Here is an 18,022-nt window from a genome sequence, read left to right as displayed (position 1 = left end):
AATTTAAAACAAATTTTCCCTTGCATTGGACAATACATTTGTGGTCTGTGAAAAAAGATGTGTTTGTTTTCTTGTGCTCTTAACCACTCGTAAAATGTTTTCTTACCCAAGAGGAGAGCCAAGAAATAAGAAAGCATTCATGATTCCCAGAAATCAATGGGTAAAAAAAAAGGAACATAACAAATATAACAAATAAAAATAAAAGGACATTTGTTTGTATAACACTTCCTGTTTTTCACACTGTTTTTCTTCTTATTAAGACTTTCATGTCAGAAATCACACGCTTTTAGGAACTGATCTCCCCTTTAAAGCCTGAGGTCTAGAGTGGACTTCTGATGTGTTAGTCAAGCAGACAGACAGTGTGAGAAAGCTCCATCACCAGCTCTGTGCCCTAGGCCGAGCCGCTGGTAGTGCTGTTATGTTTTATAATCTCCAGCAAATCTGATCGCGTTTGGGTCATGCTCAGGCCAAAATTATCGATTTCCTCCTGTCCGCTTTTCCTTCCAGGAACAAGGAAGTATTTCAACCAATGCCCATTAAATTAGACAGAGAACAATTAATGCCCTGGTCATTTCTGTAGGTACAGAACAGTGTGCATCCACTGTTTGACCCGGACCTTTTGTCCAATGAGGAAGGACTCTAGCTACAGTCAGACCTGTTGGTGTGTTTCATCTCTACTTTACCTTGACAGTCCTGACTTATCTATAAAGTTTAGTACTTGCTCTAACGGTCCAAAAAGCCTGAATGTCATATTCATTACGTGTGAACCTGTTATGAGTTTGGCAATGGTTTCATGACACTTAAGCTGAACATCCTTAATGGCAGCGTGTGGTCATTTTTTAACACACCTGCTTTTCAGGTTACCCTTTCAGACGCTGGTAGGAAAGAGTCTATCAGACTGTGGTTGAAGCTTTTGAATCCTGTTGCATTGATTTTGAGAAGGGATTTCATTCTTATGGTGGTCCCTGAAGCTCCTTTTGAAAATATTTTGAAGTCGAAAGCTTTTTTAGCAGTCTGTCAGGCCTACACATAAAAACATTTTATCTGCACAGTCAATCTCAGGAGAGCCATTCATGCTCTTTGGCTGATCTGTTATTTTCAGTGTAACAGCAGTCTGGATTTGTGTGTCTGACTGTGTGTGTGTGTGTGTGTATGTGTGTATGTGTGCTTGTGCGTGAGAGTGTTTGTGGGTCTGTGTGCGTGAGATAGAAAGTCTGTGTGTGTCTGTGTGTGAGAGAGAAAGCGTATGTGTGTGTCTGTCTCTGTGCGTGAGATACAAAGTGTGTGTGTCTGTGTGTATGTAAGAGAGATAGAGAGTGTGTGTGTGTCTGTGTGTGTGTGTCTGTGTGTGTGTGTGTCTATGTGTGAGAGAGAGAGTGAGAGTGTGTGTTTGTGTGTGGGGGTGTCTGTGTGTATACGCCTACTCCACAAACAGATATCCAAATCAAACAGACAGAATGATTCTTGGATAAATAAGAAACACTTGACTGTAAAGGGATCCCAAAGGGGGGTAGAGGACAGAGACCTCACTTGTGTGTAGACACCAGACAGACTGTGCCAGGCAGCTGGTACCAAATGGGCACACAAGGTTTGCACTGTGGCCCATTCTCACGCCGGATCAGCCTTCATTAAAATGCCTGGCCACTGGCAATTAACGCTGAACCCCTTCAGTCTGACGCTGCTGAAATAATTGGAGGTGGATTAACCTCAGAGCTCAAAGCCGTCTGCATAAGACAGTGGGCAGCAATTGTGGAGTAATTAACCTCTTAGAGCGAGAGAAAGAGAAAGAGAGAGGGGGGAAAGATGGAGGTAGAGGGAGAAAGAGGGGGGAAATGTTGGTTGGTGGTTTCTGTTATTTCTTTGCTACTGGCAACAACACTGTTTTGATCTCCCACTTCAATCAGTGGTTCAGACCTTGATGAATCAGGAAAAGTCAAAAGTTGCTTCAGTCCACAGTTGTTGCTGCACACTTGATACTGTTGTCCTTGCAGTTTAGCAAATCAGTTTTGTGTTGTCTCATATGAGTGAGGGGCTTTACTGATCTGTGGAAGATAGACCCCTTTTGCATTTGCCCTGCTCTAGGCCAGACTCAACACTAAACACACACTACACTCTACACCAGACTCAACACTAAACACATACATTACAGTCATGGACATGCTCTGCACACATTAAACTCTAGGCCTTACTCAACACATATAACCCAACACATGTTAAACTCTTGGCCATACTCAACACACGTTACTTAACACATGTTAAACTCTTGGCCATGCTCAACATGTGTTAAATTATTGGCCATACTCAACACATGTTAAACTCTTGGCCATACTCAACACATGTTAAACTCTTGGCCATACTCAACACATATTAAGGAGGAGTTTTGTGATGGGCAAAATTGTTAGACACCCAAAATATTTGCCATTCTGAGTATGCTCCTCATGAAAAAGCTTCTCCCTGCATCAAGGAGGCACAGGGAAGCCTCGCTGTAGACAGTTTGGAAAGGTTAAGATAACCCTGTGGCAAGCCATGCTGAAATATTCATTAAAGTGGGGATTTTTGAATGAGTCATTGCTGCAATGGGGATTTTGAATGAAGCAGCGTCTTTAAAATTTGTGCAGTGTGTGTACTTTACTTTTTTTTAAATTCATGTATGAATTTCACAATCAATAAATGTTACACCGTATGTTAATGAACTCCCTGTTTTCCACTGAACTGCTGTGTCGGTTCCCTTGACAACGGAAAAATATATTATTTTCTCAAGTGAACACTATCTGTCTAGAAACGTGTACCTGGAAAACAAAGTGGCCCTCCCCTGAAAGCTCTAGAATGTGCCACTGTCGTCATGACAGAAATAGAGGGCGAGAGAGAGAAAGAGTGAGAGAGAAAAAGAACAAGACAGAAAAAGACATGACGGAAGACATGAGCAGAGACAGTAATGTAGTTATTAGAAGACTGCATCTTACTTTCTTTGAAGGACACCAATTATGAATGTCCTACAATCTATAATCATCTTGAGCCTCTAAAGCTACGTAATGTCTTTAAATAACATACAGGGAAGTGCTTTTTAATGTATGGGGGAGGTTGGGTATACCCTGTATATGCTGTGGACACAATGTGACTGTGTGTGTGTGTGTGTGTGTGTTTGTGTGTGTGTGTGTTTGAATGTGTTTGATGTGACACTAACAATTACTAGTACATTCATTGTAATGTGAAGCCCATGTTCATCTTTGAAATAGATAAAACATTATGATCTGTGTTCAGTGGACCTCTGCCTTCCCCAATGCGTTTCAGGGGTGTAGTAATTCCGTTCCTCCAAACACATGGTGACCCTTGAGCTGCGTCTGTGCCTGGCCGCATAAAGTCATTCCGTCTTGACGTTATCTTTGTCTATCAATGTTATCTTTTCATTTTTTTAGGGTCAATCTTGATATGATGTCTACTTTTTAAAACGTGCTAAATGCAAGAGAAGCAGTGGACAGACAGCCCTCTGCACCATTGGCCTGGCACAGGCAGTGCAACAGGTTTCATTTCAGTGATTGTAGAAAGCTATGCCATTAGGCCTGCACTCTCACCACCCTCCTATACTGCTGGTGCTCACCGTGCTGTCATGTCTGCTCTATGTTTGTCCCCTGGATTTTATATAGGTGATTTATTCATTTAAATAAATACCTATTTTTTTGGTAAACTCTGGCGTACATCTTCGTTTTACGTTGCAGGCCATGAGCCGGGATTGTAACATTAATGGGGGCTTGTCTGGGAGTTTAACCTAGTACCACTCTCGTACGCTGCAGCTTTCTCACAATAACTACTCTCTGTATGAGATCATGACTGCGTATTAATGTATGCATGTTCATTTGAAGCTAATAATGAAGATAGTTTAACATGGTTGGTCAGCTGTTGTGCTTGGAATGGAGGGGGGAGCGCGACCGAGTCTTTCCTCATTGTCATGGAGTGGCAAAAATCAAATGCCTTTGTCCAATTAATCACCTATGCCAATATTATTCATTAAAGCATAATTACTCCACAGAAATGATGAGAGCCATGAAAATCAATATTAATTAGCCAGCCAAATTAATGGGAAAGAATGGAGATGGAGGCCTGGGGTGCCGCTGAGGAATTTTGGCAAAGACACAACTCAGCATTAAGCTAGACGTTTCCATTGTTCAGGGACGGAGAGGAGTGGAGTTGCAGATTTGCCTGGGATAGTGCAAGTCAAAAAAAAAAAAAAAGACGTTCACCACTAAACGAGAGAGAACAGGCGTTGACAGCTCTTTGAAATAAAAAATTGAATTGGGTAAATGTGCCCAATGAATAAATACAAAATGAACAAAATGAACAGTGCTAATACCTTCGGGGGAGTTATACTGTATCTATTTTAATTAAAATTGACTTTGGGTGTAGGGGATGTAGTTACTGACATCATTCGATTGCTGAGCAACAAGGACTACTTAAGCTCCCATTCTTTTCTAGTAATTATTCTCTGTGTGCCTGTAAACCCAGTGGGCAAAATAGAATTGTGCAGTTCTCTTTGAAAATCAAATCTTTTCACACAGAGCCCTTATGTTCTGGTGATGAGAAAAAGGGTTTAGATCATTGTCATCAACAGCATTAGAAAGAGGTGATAGGAACTGATGTAGCAATAAAAGGTTTGTGTCAAAGCAATGTGAAGACATTTGTGATATGAAGTGAGTGAAAACTATGTTTGTTGTATTACATCTCTTTCCATTATCCTTAAAAATCGGCGGAACCACTTGTTGGTGCTTACTGTAATTGCAGCATGTTGCTTGTTTTCAGTTTCTGTAATTACTATTTGAAAAAAAAAAAAACCCAGAGAGAAACCCAAAGTCTAAATAGTGTAAGAGAGTAGATGGAATGTTCCATGTAAATATGAAGTCACTGCAGAAGAAATTGGTCTTTTGATAAGACTTTGGGCCTCATTTATAAAACGTACTTACGCACAGAATTGATCTTAGACTGTGCGTGCGATCAAATCCACGTCTAAGTACAGATTTATAAAAACCGTCTTAGACGTAGAAAAGGACGTATCTCTACGTCTGGTTTTAGTTCGTGTAAGTACATTTCCTTGTGGCAATACTGGAGTACTGCAGGAATTCAGAACTGAGTTTCATCATCATCCTCGTCAGCACCACCGTCACCATTAGGGCTAATGTTTCGCTCAATAAAATCAATTAAAGTATTAGAACAATTCACACATGAATGAGATTCACGTCTAATAGGTATTCCGTTTTAATTTCACAAGTGTAAAACATTTCGCTCAATCTAGTATAGCCTATAGAAAGACTAATAGTGGCTACATTTTCAGTAGGAGATATGGCTGCATTGGCGTTGTTAGGGGATATTGCCAACTGCGCAATAAGGAGATAAAGGTTTTTTTCGACACAGGATGATGTATGGCTGATAAGTAGGTACATCTTGCCGAGAGCGTGGTGCCCAAATAGCCTCTCGTCTACAGAGGCGCACCAGATGCAACCAGGCCATACACGTTCAGGTTTTGTCTGTTCTTGGATTCCTGGCTACAGGAACGTTCCGATGAGAAATTGGAATTCATTTAGCAGAATTTTGCCCGATGTTCTTCGCAGTATTATCCCTTTATATGCCGTAATGTATTAGATTTCCATACAGTGCCCAGGAACAGCAAAATGTGAAAGAGGATTTCCTGCGTAAAACAGGGTTCCCAATGTATTTTCATCCAGATTGCGCACACTCAAACAGCCTAGGAAGACCACTTTAATACAGCACATGCCCGTGCGCGGTTGGTAGTGGAGCACAGTAAAGGCATGCCTAAGGAAAGGTGGCGATGGCCGGCGAGGCTCCGATGCTGGAGCAGCAGGTGCTGCTGCCGCAGATGCACCTTCTGGTGCTGCTCGTGCGACAGTTGCGGCCGCTGGTGCTTCGGAGACGTGCCTTTACATGTCACATACTTTGCTTTTGCCATTACGCCACCAGACAGGCTTTCTAACGATGTTTTGGCCCGCATCTGCTCTTCCATCAGCAGAACATCGATGTCAGCCTCACTTTAATTCTTCTGTTTACATGTTTCTTTCTTGCTTGCCACTGTCACAGAGAGTTTGTGCATTGAGGATGCGCTCTGTTTGTGCATTGATAATATGCTGATTAGATTAAATAGGGGCGTGTTTAGGGCGGAGATTCAGTTGCGCACAATTTCACGACCATTTGTGATTTATAACCGAAGGATTGGCGTACACGTGTTTTTTTGTGTGTACGTTCGTTTCTGTGGATCTCACTTACGCTCATTTCAGGAAATGTCTTAGACAAAATGTAGGATGGCTTTTACGCAACGTTTTATAAATGAGGCCCAATGGGAAGCCCTTCCATTTGCCATGACTTTTCTACTTAAGCTAGACTCAAAATTAAATTAATTAATAAATAATGAGTGAAATAAACAGGGTGGTTTAGCCCCATCACTAGATAATTTCTCTCTTACTTGGTGCTAGTAACTGAAAGAAACAATATATTTTTAGAGTGGATTTTTTCTTTGCCACAATGTTGTCGTGGCTTCGGGTTTTCCAGGCCCCATGATGTCATGCATCATAAAGAGCACAGTCAGCAAACAGTGGGGGATGAGTTAATGTGTCTGTCATAGTTTATCACGAAAATGAAATTTACAGCCTCTGGAAACATTTGGGGAAGAGGATAATTTAGATTTTTTGCAAACGGAGTAATTGCCCCATAAACACCAGCCTGTGATGAGTCAGTAATGAGTCCACTCAAGCAGAAGTTAAGATTCTGTTTACAGCAGTGCGCTTCGTTTATCGCTTGCTTATCACAATATCTCAGACTGAGAGAGAAAGAGTGAGGGGGGGGGGGGACGAGGCAGAATGAGAGAGAGAGAGAGAGAGAGAGAGAGAGGGGGCTATATTTCCCTAAGGGCAAGTAAAGCTTTCTTTTTCATCCTGACCTATTTTGCGCATCAGTAACATATGAATAAATGGCAAACTCTCCAACAACAGTGGGGGGGATGAGTTATAATGTCACTTGCTCAGTCAGATGTCGATATTGCTACGATATCGAGAATAAGATGATTGGTGTTGCTATGCTGTAGAATACTATTAGCATACTGCTAATGGGGTTCTCCTTGCTAATGTAAAACCTGTGTATGTCAAACTATCAAACTTGTTCTCCTTTAACAAGGGTGCAATCCTGAAACCTGTGATGTGTGTTTGTGCATATGTGTGTGTGTGTGTGTGTGTGTGTGTATATGTGTGTGTGTGTGAGTGTGTGTGTGTGTGTGTGTGTGTGTGTGTGTGTGTGTGTGTGTGTCTATACAGATAAGAGAATTTTAGTCAAAGCATACAGTGGGTTATTTGGTTATTACCTCCATTGCATTCTTCAGCAGCAGAAAAACATTTAGACACTCAAAGAACAAGGAACCATCTCACCAACAAAATAGTTATTTTGTGTGTAGAACCTTTTTCCGTTTGAAGAACCCAGGTAGAACTTTCTGTTTTTTTTTCTGTCCTAAAATGCACGGTGCCATCTGTGTAGTAAATCTGCCACATTATACTGCCCATGAAGTGTGACCACATCAGCACCAGCCCACTCACTGTTGGTGCGCTCCTGTGCGTTCATCTTTCTCCTCTCTTTCTATCCCTCTCTCCCTCCTCTGGATATCACACATTTGCAGAGCTCAGTGTAAACAGCATAAATAAATCTCCCACAGTTTTACCTACCATCTTCATTTCCTCGGGCATGCTGTAAGATAATTATTTCTTACACTATGCGTTTAGTTCAGGACCCGGTGAAGTACGCCAGCACGAAGGTTTTGTTGTAACAAGGTAAGAGCTTTACTTGATAAGTTGCAGCACAAATACAGTTGAGTTCACAAGACAATTGCATCCAGTAAACACAACCGGAGACTCCGGAGTTCTGATCTGTCCTAAAGAAACAACAATTCTTATAGTCCATTTCACACTGATGTCATTTCGTGGGCCCCTCCTGGTAACAGGTGGTGTCATGGGATCTATGACATGGTTTATCTGTTTGTTTTTCAGCAAGAGGACAATTTACGTGTGAAGGCCCTGCACCTCTGTTTCTCACAGCCTAGCTGACCATCTTATCTCTCTAGAGACATACTATGTATCATAGGCCACATTCTCCTGTCCAGGCCTGCTAGAGAATCTGTAGCTAGTGACCTGACCTTACCAGGCCTGTTTTCACTCTGGTCTCTGAAAAACAGTTTAGAGATGAAACCTATGCTGCCTAATAACCCTATACTGAACTGATTTTATCTTACATTCCCTCCTTTGACCTCATTTATGAGGTCAACACCACATCAAGCAAAAGCACTAAGAAGCCAGGTTACATTTTTTGGGGTGTTGTTCTTTACGTTATACAATTACTATCAAAACACCCTCTTAAGCCACTAGCACAGCGTAAGCAATGTACACATGAAGTGCTACCTCGCCATCGGGATTTCTCTGCCCCCCTAACAGATTATCCATTCCACCATAGGCTCAGTGGAATTGCCGATGCTTTTCACGAGAGGTCACCCTCGAGGCGCAACTTTTCCGTGTCTAAACACCTATTCTTATGAAAAATAAAAAACCCCACACTTGAATTTCACTATGAATGGATATAGGACTATGTGATCGACTTATAATACACACAATGTTATACTAAAGGAACACATTTTTAACTAAGGAATACATTTTTAATCACAGACTAAAGGAATACATTTATAATCACAGATTACGATATATTAACTTTATTAACTGGTAAACATAATAGAGGGATAGAAGAAAACACCCACAAAGACATACCCAAATACATCCTACCACAAATCCTAGCACATGAAGCAATATGAGCAGCACATTTAAGCTAGCAGCATGTCCCCTTCCCTCTGGACTGTCTACTCTTCCATTCTAACAAATCTGATTGAGCCTCCAACATCTCCTCCATTGGTTCATCATCACTCCGCCACTCTTTGTCCTGTAAAAGATTATTATCCAACACATCCTCCTCTCCTTGGTTAAACATTTCATTCAATGCCATTTTGAGGTGACTCAGCATTTGAGCCACCATCATAGCATCTGGTATCTTAGGGCCTAGGGTTAACAAGGGGTCTCATTCTCATGTTTGCAGACAAGCTCTAGTTCGTATGTAATAGCCATGCTATATCCTGCTATCTATATCCCCCCCTTCATTTCATCTCAGACCACTGCTATACCTGCTTCCCATAAATCCTCCTGTGAACCCTGACCCCATTATAATTACTCTGTTTAACTTTCTTTCGTGTCTGTTCTAGTTGTCAAATTTTCATGTCTCCCTGTGTTTTTCTGTCTCAGTTCTCCTCTTATCTTACATTCACCCTCCTTTCATAACCCTCCTACACTGTGTCTGCATTCCATTCTTACCCACCCATCAGAAGTTTAGCCTTGGCCCATCTTACAATGGCTTTGGTGTTTCCAAGTGGCTCATTCAGCTATTTTTAGGGCAAAAATAGAGGTAGTTAGTTTCTTGTTGATAATGTTGTTAATGTGTAGAAAAACATAAAATCACAAACAAGACAAGACAAGACAAGACAAAACAAAAAACAGTTACCCGTTCCCTCTTTAAGTCAGCTTTAGGTTGCTGGTACAATGTATAGGCTACTGTGTAGCATCCACTTAACGCATTGTATACTTCATATAATTATTTGTGGGTTCAGAATCTTAACTCAAATCGTGAGGTAGTAGGTTGTATAAACTCCCCCTATGTGTGTGAGTGTGTTTGCTTAGTGCATCGGTCCTAAAGGCACAGCTGGGATGTGTATGTGGTGCTTCTAACACCACTCTCCCAAGGTGGGGGTGTGTGTGTGGCTGCTCTTGTGAGTGTGTCATTGTTCAGAAAGAGCTTGATGAGTGTGGGCCTGGCCCCTCCTCTCTCTAGTACAGCAGCGCGTGTGTGAGAATTTTTCTCCCCCTAAGGGTCTCTGTCTCTGTCCATCTAGCATAGACCAGTTGGTTACAGCCAGGTTTTTTCTTTACACTCAATCACAATGGCTTGTTCCTAAAAAGAAATAAAGGTTTGTTTGTTAGCAATATCACGTTGTTATACAATCAACTATTGGGCAATGTTAACCCATGCTATAATTTGTTTGTTTTCCCCACTACCTTTAACTTTAACATTGTTGCCCCTGTCACAGTTTCATTGTTCAATGTGCTCTGAGGCTGACTATTTCTTGTGACAATTTTGTTCTTCATTAACATGTATTTCAAGCACCAATTCCCTTTTTAATTGCCTAGCTTTTGATTAAACATTTTTATAACTTTACATTTAAAAACGAAATTCCCCAGTGCATGTTACGAACTCCCGTTATCATCACAGTTTCTGTATGCGTCCAGTGTTGGAAAACATACATCTTTTAGCTCCGCAACCTCTCCCCTGCGGCTTTATTAGGCAATTTCAATCATTGGATAGAGACTTTTGGTTGATCAGGCCAAACTCCTCATCCTCAAATCGTTATGCACTTGTATTATTTTATTTAAGCAGTATTGTCTTTATTATCACAATCCCCTTATATTTCCTCTATCAGGCTGCGATGAAAAATGCAGTCCATCGTCTGCATCTATTTTACAGACTGTCACCCTCTTTTTCTCTGAACTTCCACCTCTTCTTCAACTTTGTTCATTTCGCCTTCGTCCTTTCCCCTTTCTGATCCCCTATACCTCCCTCTGTTATCACCCTGCGCTCCTAACATAAGTGGCATGCACTCACCCCACGTTCTAGGGCTGATGGACTGCTCGCAGTTTCGTGCGTAATGTCCATTAGCTCCGCATAAGAAGCATTGGACACCACTCATGTCTCTCCTCTCCCATGGTGGTATCTGCTGTGCCTGGGATGCATCATGCACCTGTGAGGCGGTGGGTTGTGTCGTAACTACTACCACAGTTGTGGCTGAAGCCATTTCAATCTTCTTCCCTCCTTTACCACATTGTACCACAGTGTAGTCCCCAAAATGACTGTTTGGCCCTATAATTCTGAAATCTTTCTCTTGGTCTGCCATGACTTAGTCCTACTATAAGCCCTCCTAGAATTTTCTGTTTTGTGGTGTTACAGGTATTATTTTAACTCCTCCTTCACCAGGGTAGTGCCTTAAAGTGTCGCTCCACCAATCAGAGAATGGTTTGATTATTCTATATTTACCACCGTTTGTTCGTGGCTTTTCTATATTCATTCACAAATTTCTCCAGACTATGAATGATATCTTTTACCTCCCCTCGTGTTGTTTATCGGAACTGGTTATGATCTTATAACATTCCCTCCTTTCCCTGAATTTATACAGGGAATAAATGCAATAAATGCAAAACACAACAGCTGTGGGTGTAATTCCGCCATAGTCCTACACCCACCCACATAAAAATTCAGAAAATAAGCTGTAAACAACTGTATTCTCCACAATGAAAACCGCTTGTAAAAGAGAAAGCGCTAAGGTGTATGCAACCTTATTCTACCGACTACCGTCTGTTAATAAGAAGACGCTACGGTGTATGCAACCGTATTCTACACAATGACTACCGCCTGTTAATAAGAAGGCGCTACGGTGTATGCAACCGTATTCTAGCGAGACTGTCGTCTTCAGATCAGGTCTTGTCAGAGGGTTTGCGTGCTGGGCTGCTACAGTTATATCACCGGTGATATAATTTTACCTGTACCAGTGCTCCACCGCAAATTGCCACTGACTCACTGACCAAGCAGTCTCTCAATTCACTTTCTAGGCGTGCGGCCTATGCGGCCCTCTCGTGCACAAAGCCTCACTGACGTCTCAGTATGTAACACTTCACTCACTCACTCACTCACTCACTCCAATGCAATGCCAACAATTCTACTGTGTCTGTCTTCACAATAAGAACACACAAAGCCAATCAATGTGCACTTGTTCTGTTAAAAACCACAACACAGCAATGTAGTCATGCAGGTTCTTTGTGCCACAAAATATCATATAGTCACTCTCTTGTACTTCGCCCGTGTTATTCAGCTCTGACAGTCAAAAACTAACTATGAATGATATCTTAACTATGGACATTTAGTTAAATAGGCTGTCCTTACCTTTTAGTTATATATAGGCATGCCTTTTTGACTGTCAAATCGAATTCCACGGTCCCTCCTGTGCCAGCCACATGCCGCAGGCAGGGAAGCTGCGCGCCCTCACGGCGGTCCTCACGCTCGGGGTCGACCAGCTGTAAGATAATTATTTCTTACACTATGCGTTTAGTTCAGGACCCGGTGAAGTACGCCAGCACGAAGGTTTTGTTGTAACAAGGTAAGAGCTTTACTTGATAAGTTGCAGCACAAATACAGTTGAGTTCACAAGACAATTGCATCCAGTAAACACAACCGGAGACTCCGGAGTTCTGATCTGTCCTAAAGAAACAACAATTCTTATAGTCCATTTCACACTGATGTCATTTCGTGGGCCCCTCCTGGTAACAGGTGGTGTCATGGGATCTATGACATGGTTTATCTGTTTGTTTTTCAGCAAGAGGACAATTTACGTGTGAAGGCCCTGCACCTCTGTTTCTCACAGCCTAGCTGACCATCTTATCTCTCTAGAGACATACTATGTATCATAGGCCACATTCTCCTGTCCAGGCCTGCTAGAGAATCTGTAGCTAGTGACCTGACCTTACCAGGCCTGTTTTCACTCTGGTCTCTGAAAAACAGTTTAGAGATGAAACCTATGCTGCCTAATAACCCTATACTGAACTGATTTTATCTTACAATATGCATGGCTTCACGCATGTGTGCTAAGTGATAAACACACACGCACACACACACATACCCAAACACAGCCCCCCCCACACACACACCCTCTCATGCCATGCATGCTTCCCTCTTATGCTCTCCAAGCACGAGACTTATGTGTGTGCAGGAACAAACACAGACACTGAGGCAGAACTTATTGTGAATCCATTTGCGTGATGTATGTATAAACGCACACACACACCCACACACACTCGCACACGCACACGCACACGCACACGCACACACACACACACACACACACACACACACACACAAATTCTCTCTGTCTTTTAAATTCTAAGGCTGTAGGGCATTGCATGCTATTTTCAACGTCCATTATTGTGGTAGACATGCTTGAACAAATGCACATTAATTTGTAAATGGTCTCTTCTCACAGGCTGTCGAGTCTGTAAGGCCTCTCCATAATTCCTGGACACAAAATCCCGCAGACCTCCTGTTTGTTTTGGTTGTGCCAAAAGCCACCACACGTGTTTTGTGACCCTTAAAGAAATCCACAAACCCATGGTTAAATGACCAGGACCAAAGGGGGTAGAATTGCACCCTAGACATGCTCTACAGTTCCAGACAAGAGCACTCCCAGAAATGCCCCTTTCATAGCTACTCTTGAGGGAGACCCTGCCACCATCCTGAGTGACATTCCATTTTGTCATGACAGCCCCTCAAACCCTCAGTATTACTTAAGGGGGGGGGGGGGGGTCAAATATAACTACTTGTAGACCTGGTTCAACCCTGTATCTCGACATGAATAGCTGCTTGCTCAAACCAGTGCCTTCTAATGGGATAGCATTTACTGCATGCAAGAGGTGCATAGGTCACAAGAGTGGATGGAGAGAGAGCAGAGGAAATGAAATGGAATGGGATCGAAAGATGGCTTTAAGAGCAAGCTAGCACTCTCCTGCCAGAGTTCATATTTTACGCTGTTAAAGCCTTCATGTACTTTATTCTGTCAGAATAAAATGATAGTAATGTGATATCCACAGATTATTCTGTCCCTCTGTCTTTTTTTAAGTGAAGATTGATGGTGTCCTTGAAGATCTCCCCTCTTGTCAAAAAAGTAATTTTCCTCACCAGTTAATTCACTTCCTTCCAAGTGGAAAATTCTTTACAAAAACATAACCTGGCTTCTTATACAGCACGGTCTCTCAGGATCTTGAAGTAACATTTGCCAGCGACTCCTGAAGACCATAAGGGGGAATGGCCACAATAGGGGCCCAATAGATCTCTGTTCCGAATCAAAGATTGTTTCTGGAATCAGAGCAGAGCCTTTGTCTTTGGCAATGGAACCAGCGAGGAGGATCAGAGAGAGCAATCTCATGAAATGATTGTTTTTTTTCTCTTTTGCTCAGCCAGTGCCTCATTCAAATTCCTGGGCAATGATTATTGGGCGTCTGGGTTAATAATTTAGATTTTATTTTATTAATGCCAGCAGGGAACTTTGCCACTGTGAAAAACGTCTCTCCTTTGAAAATGTTCTGAATGGCGGTCTGGTAAGCTGAGCACCATCCATGGCTTTTGAAGGTTTAGGTAAATGTGTTTTTGTGATAGGTGAGATAAAAACTCATTCAGAAGAAATCGAATTGTCATTTCTCTGCAGCATGTGATAGTCATACTGTGTGACGAAAACTCCTGACTGTCACACACACACATACGGACAAGCACCTAGAGACTAATAGCCTTATACCCTTAGCCTTAATAATGCAGAAACTCTGTTTCACTAACTTGAGGAATGTGTAGTATCGATCATATTCCCCTTCCCATATTCTACTCTTGTCTTAGTTCCAGTGAAAAACATTCACAGTAATTTATTTTCATCTGCGTGAGGTCGAAACATCCTTTTGGCTTGAGGAGGTCAGCCATATTTCTCCAGTGCTTACTTTTACAAAATCTTCATTGCAAGAATACGATAACTAGCTTTCTTTATTCAAAGCAGGCCCTGTGCTGTTTGATACAGTAGGAGGTTGTGATCCCAGAGCTGAACATGACCCTGTGACCCCTAAGCATATTTCTCTTTTTAATCTCGTGGCTTGTGGAATAATTAATATGTATAGTAAGTCTGTCCTGTCTCTGGGGTGTGTGTGTGTGTTTGTGTGAATCTGTGCTGGCCAAATTCATGCATGCACACTCAGACACATACACTCTCACACACACACACACACAGACACACACACACACACACACGCTAAGACAATCTATTTCCTGCTGCTTGCCGATCGATGCACAGGTCCAAAATAGAAGCAGAAGCACATGCTTAAGGAGGTGAACAGTTACCAGGGGGATGTAAAATCAATAGTTCCACATAAACACACACACACACACACACCCACACACACATGGCACACAAATACAGACATATTTATGCACTCCCACACACATCGCCGTAAACATGCATCTACAGATGTGGGTACTTGCACATGTGCACACACACTTACACACACACACACACACACACCAACTCATAATACAGCTTTAAAAGTCCTACTGGCGGATGTTAACTTTGTGGAGAAAGATCCGTTGAGCGATCTGTGAAATGTCCATTAATTTACCAATATGTGCACATATACAGAACGTGTGTATCTGAAATCATATCTATATAATGAATCTTATAACGTACTTCATTCACGGACTACCATGTATTATATAGTTATTTCAATCTGAATAAGTAGGAGGGCCCAAGCCTGCTCATCTAAAGAAGATTCCACCCCACATATTCTAATGACACATCCCATTACTTTTTTTTACATATATCAGCACAGGTTGCATTACAGAGGCCTAGTTATCTGGAGCTGAGGCAGCAACTTTACCCTGGCCCCTTAGATAATGTCTAATTAAGATAAAAGCTTTATTGGCTCTTCCCAGACCTGCTCGACCAATAGGATCTTCATTCTGCCATTCCAAAAAATGAAGTTGAATACACACACAGACACACACACCCTTCACACACGCACACACACAACTCTAAACTTTGTGCCTTAGTCAGATTAATGGGAGTACTCATTTTTTTGTGTTGCGATCTTACTCAATACCCACTTTGGCAGCAGGACAGTGGCCATCTCAGTGTCTGTGTGTGTTAGCGTGCGTTCGTGTGTATGTGTGTGTGTGTGTGTGTGTGTGTGTGTGCGTGCGTGTTTTTTGCTTGGTCATATTCAGAGACAAAGCCAAGACAGCAGATTATTTGGAAATTGAAGGGTGGAGGAGGCCGTGATTGAAAAGGGTTTCTGCTGGCTGGCTCACTCGCACTGTCTCGCTGTTTCTCACTCCCCACTCTCCCTGCTCCAGCTGTGGCTGGATGAGATGGCCAACGGGACGGGGAGGGCTGGGGTGTGGATGTAAGGATGATCCTCATTGTGAGTTTGCTAACCACGTTTTTTCATCTTTTCTCTCCCTCTGCTTCATTCTCACTCTTTTCATGTTTCATCTCACACATCCTCTTATCCTGTGCCCATTTCTCTGTCTTTCTCATTCTCTTTCTTTCCCCCCTTCTCTCACACACACTTTTCTCCCCACAATTCTTTTTCATTCATTCCCTCTGTCTTTTGTCATCTCTCTCTATCCCCCTCTCTCTCTCTTTCCTATTCTCCCCTATAACTATTTTCTCTTTCTCCCTCCAACTCTTGTTCCTTCTCTCTTACCTCTGTCTTTCTATCTCACACCATCTCTCCCTCTTTACACCTCTCTCTCTTTTTCACTCCCATCACCTCTCTTTTTCTCTGTCTCCTCCTCCACCTCTCTCTCTCTCCTTACCTCTCCCCTACCTAGGTTACGGCCATGCGGCTCCGGGCACGGACGCGGGGAAGGCCTTCTGCATGTTCTACGCGGTGCTGGGCATCCCGTTGACGCTGGTCATGTTCCAGAGCCTGGGTGAGCGCATGAACACCTTCGTCAAGTACTTGCTGAAGCGCATCAAGAAGTGCTGCGGCATGCGCATCACCGAGGTCTCCATGGAGAACATGGTGACGGTGGGCTTCTTCTCGTGCGTCGGCACGCTGTGCATCGGCGCAGCCGCCTTCTCGCACTACGAGGAATGGAGCTTCTTCCAGTCGTACTACTACTGCTTCATCACGCTCACCACCATTGGCTTCGGTGACTTTGTGGCGCTGCAGAAAAATCGGGCGCTGCAGCGCAAGCCGCTCTACGTGGCCTTCAGCTTCATGTACATCCTGGTGGGCCTGACGGTCATTGGCGCCTTCCTCAACCTGGTGGTGCTGCGCTTTCTCACCATGAACAGCGAGGACGAGCGCCGCGATGCCGAGGAGCGCGCGTCTCTGGCCGGCAACCGCAGCAGCATGGTGGTGCACGTGCAGGAGGAGGCCATGCTGCAGCAGCAGAGGGGAGGGGGGAGGAGGAGGAGGCGTGAGCAGCTCCACCCGCCTCAGGGCGGGAGGTACCGGTTCGGAGGGGGAAGCGGAGCTGGAGGAGGTGGGGGGGGAGATGGGTGTGAGGTGAGTGATTTGCAATCGGTGTGTTCATGTATGCATTACCACTCGCATGAGTTTGGCAGCTCTTGTGGGCTCGGGTTGGGGGTCGGGAGAGGAGGTTTAGGAGGAGGAGGTGGTGGTGGTGGAGGAGGTGTCTTCTCGCATCAGAACTCCTTCAGCTCGCACCTAAACCCCCACCACCTCTCCCAGCACCACAAGCAGCATCACCACCACCACCTCCACCACCAGTACTTTCACGCCGTGTCGTACCACATCGAGGAGATCTCGCCGAGCAGACTGAAGAGCAGCTTCTTCCCCTCGCCCGTGAGCTCCGTGTCACCCGGCCTGAACAGCTTCACCGACAACCACCAACTCATGAGGAGACGCAAGTCCATCTGAGGCACAACGGGCTTCTTTTTTTGCTCTCCCTTCCTATTTTTCACAGTTTGCGTGCATGCACAAACACACACACACACACACACACACACACAAAGGCAAACAGGCACACACACACACACACACACACACACACACAATCATGCATATGCACAACACATACAATTACAAATGTTCTGATGCCGTAATGTGCACGTGCACCAACACTACATAGAATACTGATATGACACACATACATACTAGTGCCATAAAACCAGACATACACACGCTTACACACTCATACACTTATTCATACGGACTCTGCATCTAAAAGCTGCTCCTAACCAAATTTCACTCTCCAGCACTTTTTTGTCCTCATATTTTTTTCCATTCGGCCTACGTAAATAAACACTGGACATAGGATCTGAGCCAGGGGTCAGATGTGC

At 43.4% G+C, this 18,022-nt stretch overlaps 1 protein-coding gene across 1 annotated transcript in view; it reads left to right on the top strand.

The window, feature by feature from the left end:
• Nucleotides 1–17,600, top strand: part of kcnk9 (potassium channel, subfamily K, member 9) — a gene marked incomplete at both ends in the record, with an annotated part of 56,986 nt that extends 39,386 nt beyond the window's left edge. The window contains one exon of the mRNA XM_080836322.1: nt 16,543–17,600. Coding sequence (XP_080692448.1) covers nt 16,543–17,600 — 1,058 coding nt within the window. The remainder of the gene's footprint in view (nt 1–16,542) is intronic.
• Nucleotides 17,601–18,022: the final 422 nt, after the last annotated feature.

This window comes from Sprattus sprattus (genome assembly GCF_963457725.1).
Source record: "Sprattus sprattus genome assembly, chromosome: 4".
Lineage (NCBI taxonomy): Eukaryota > Metazoa > Chordata > Actinopteri > Clupeiformes > Clupeidae > Sprattus > Sprattus sprattus.
This window is presented reverse-complemented; position numbering and strand designations above follow the sequence as displayed.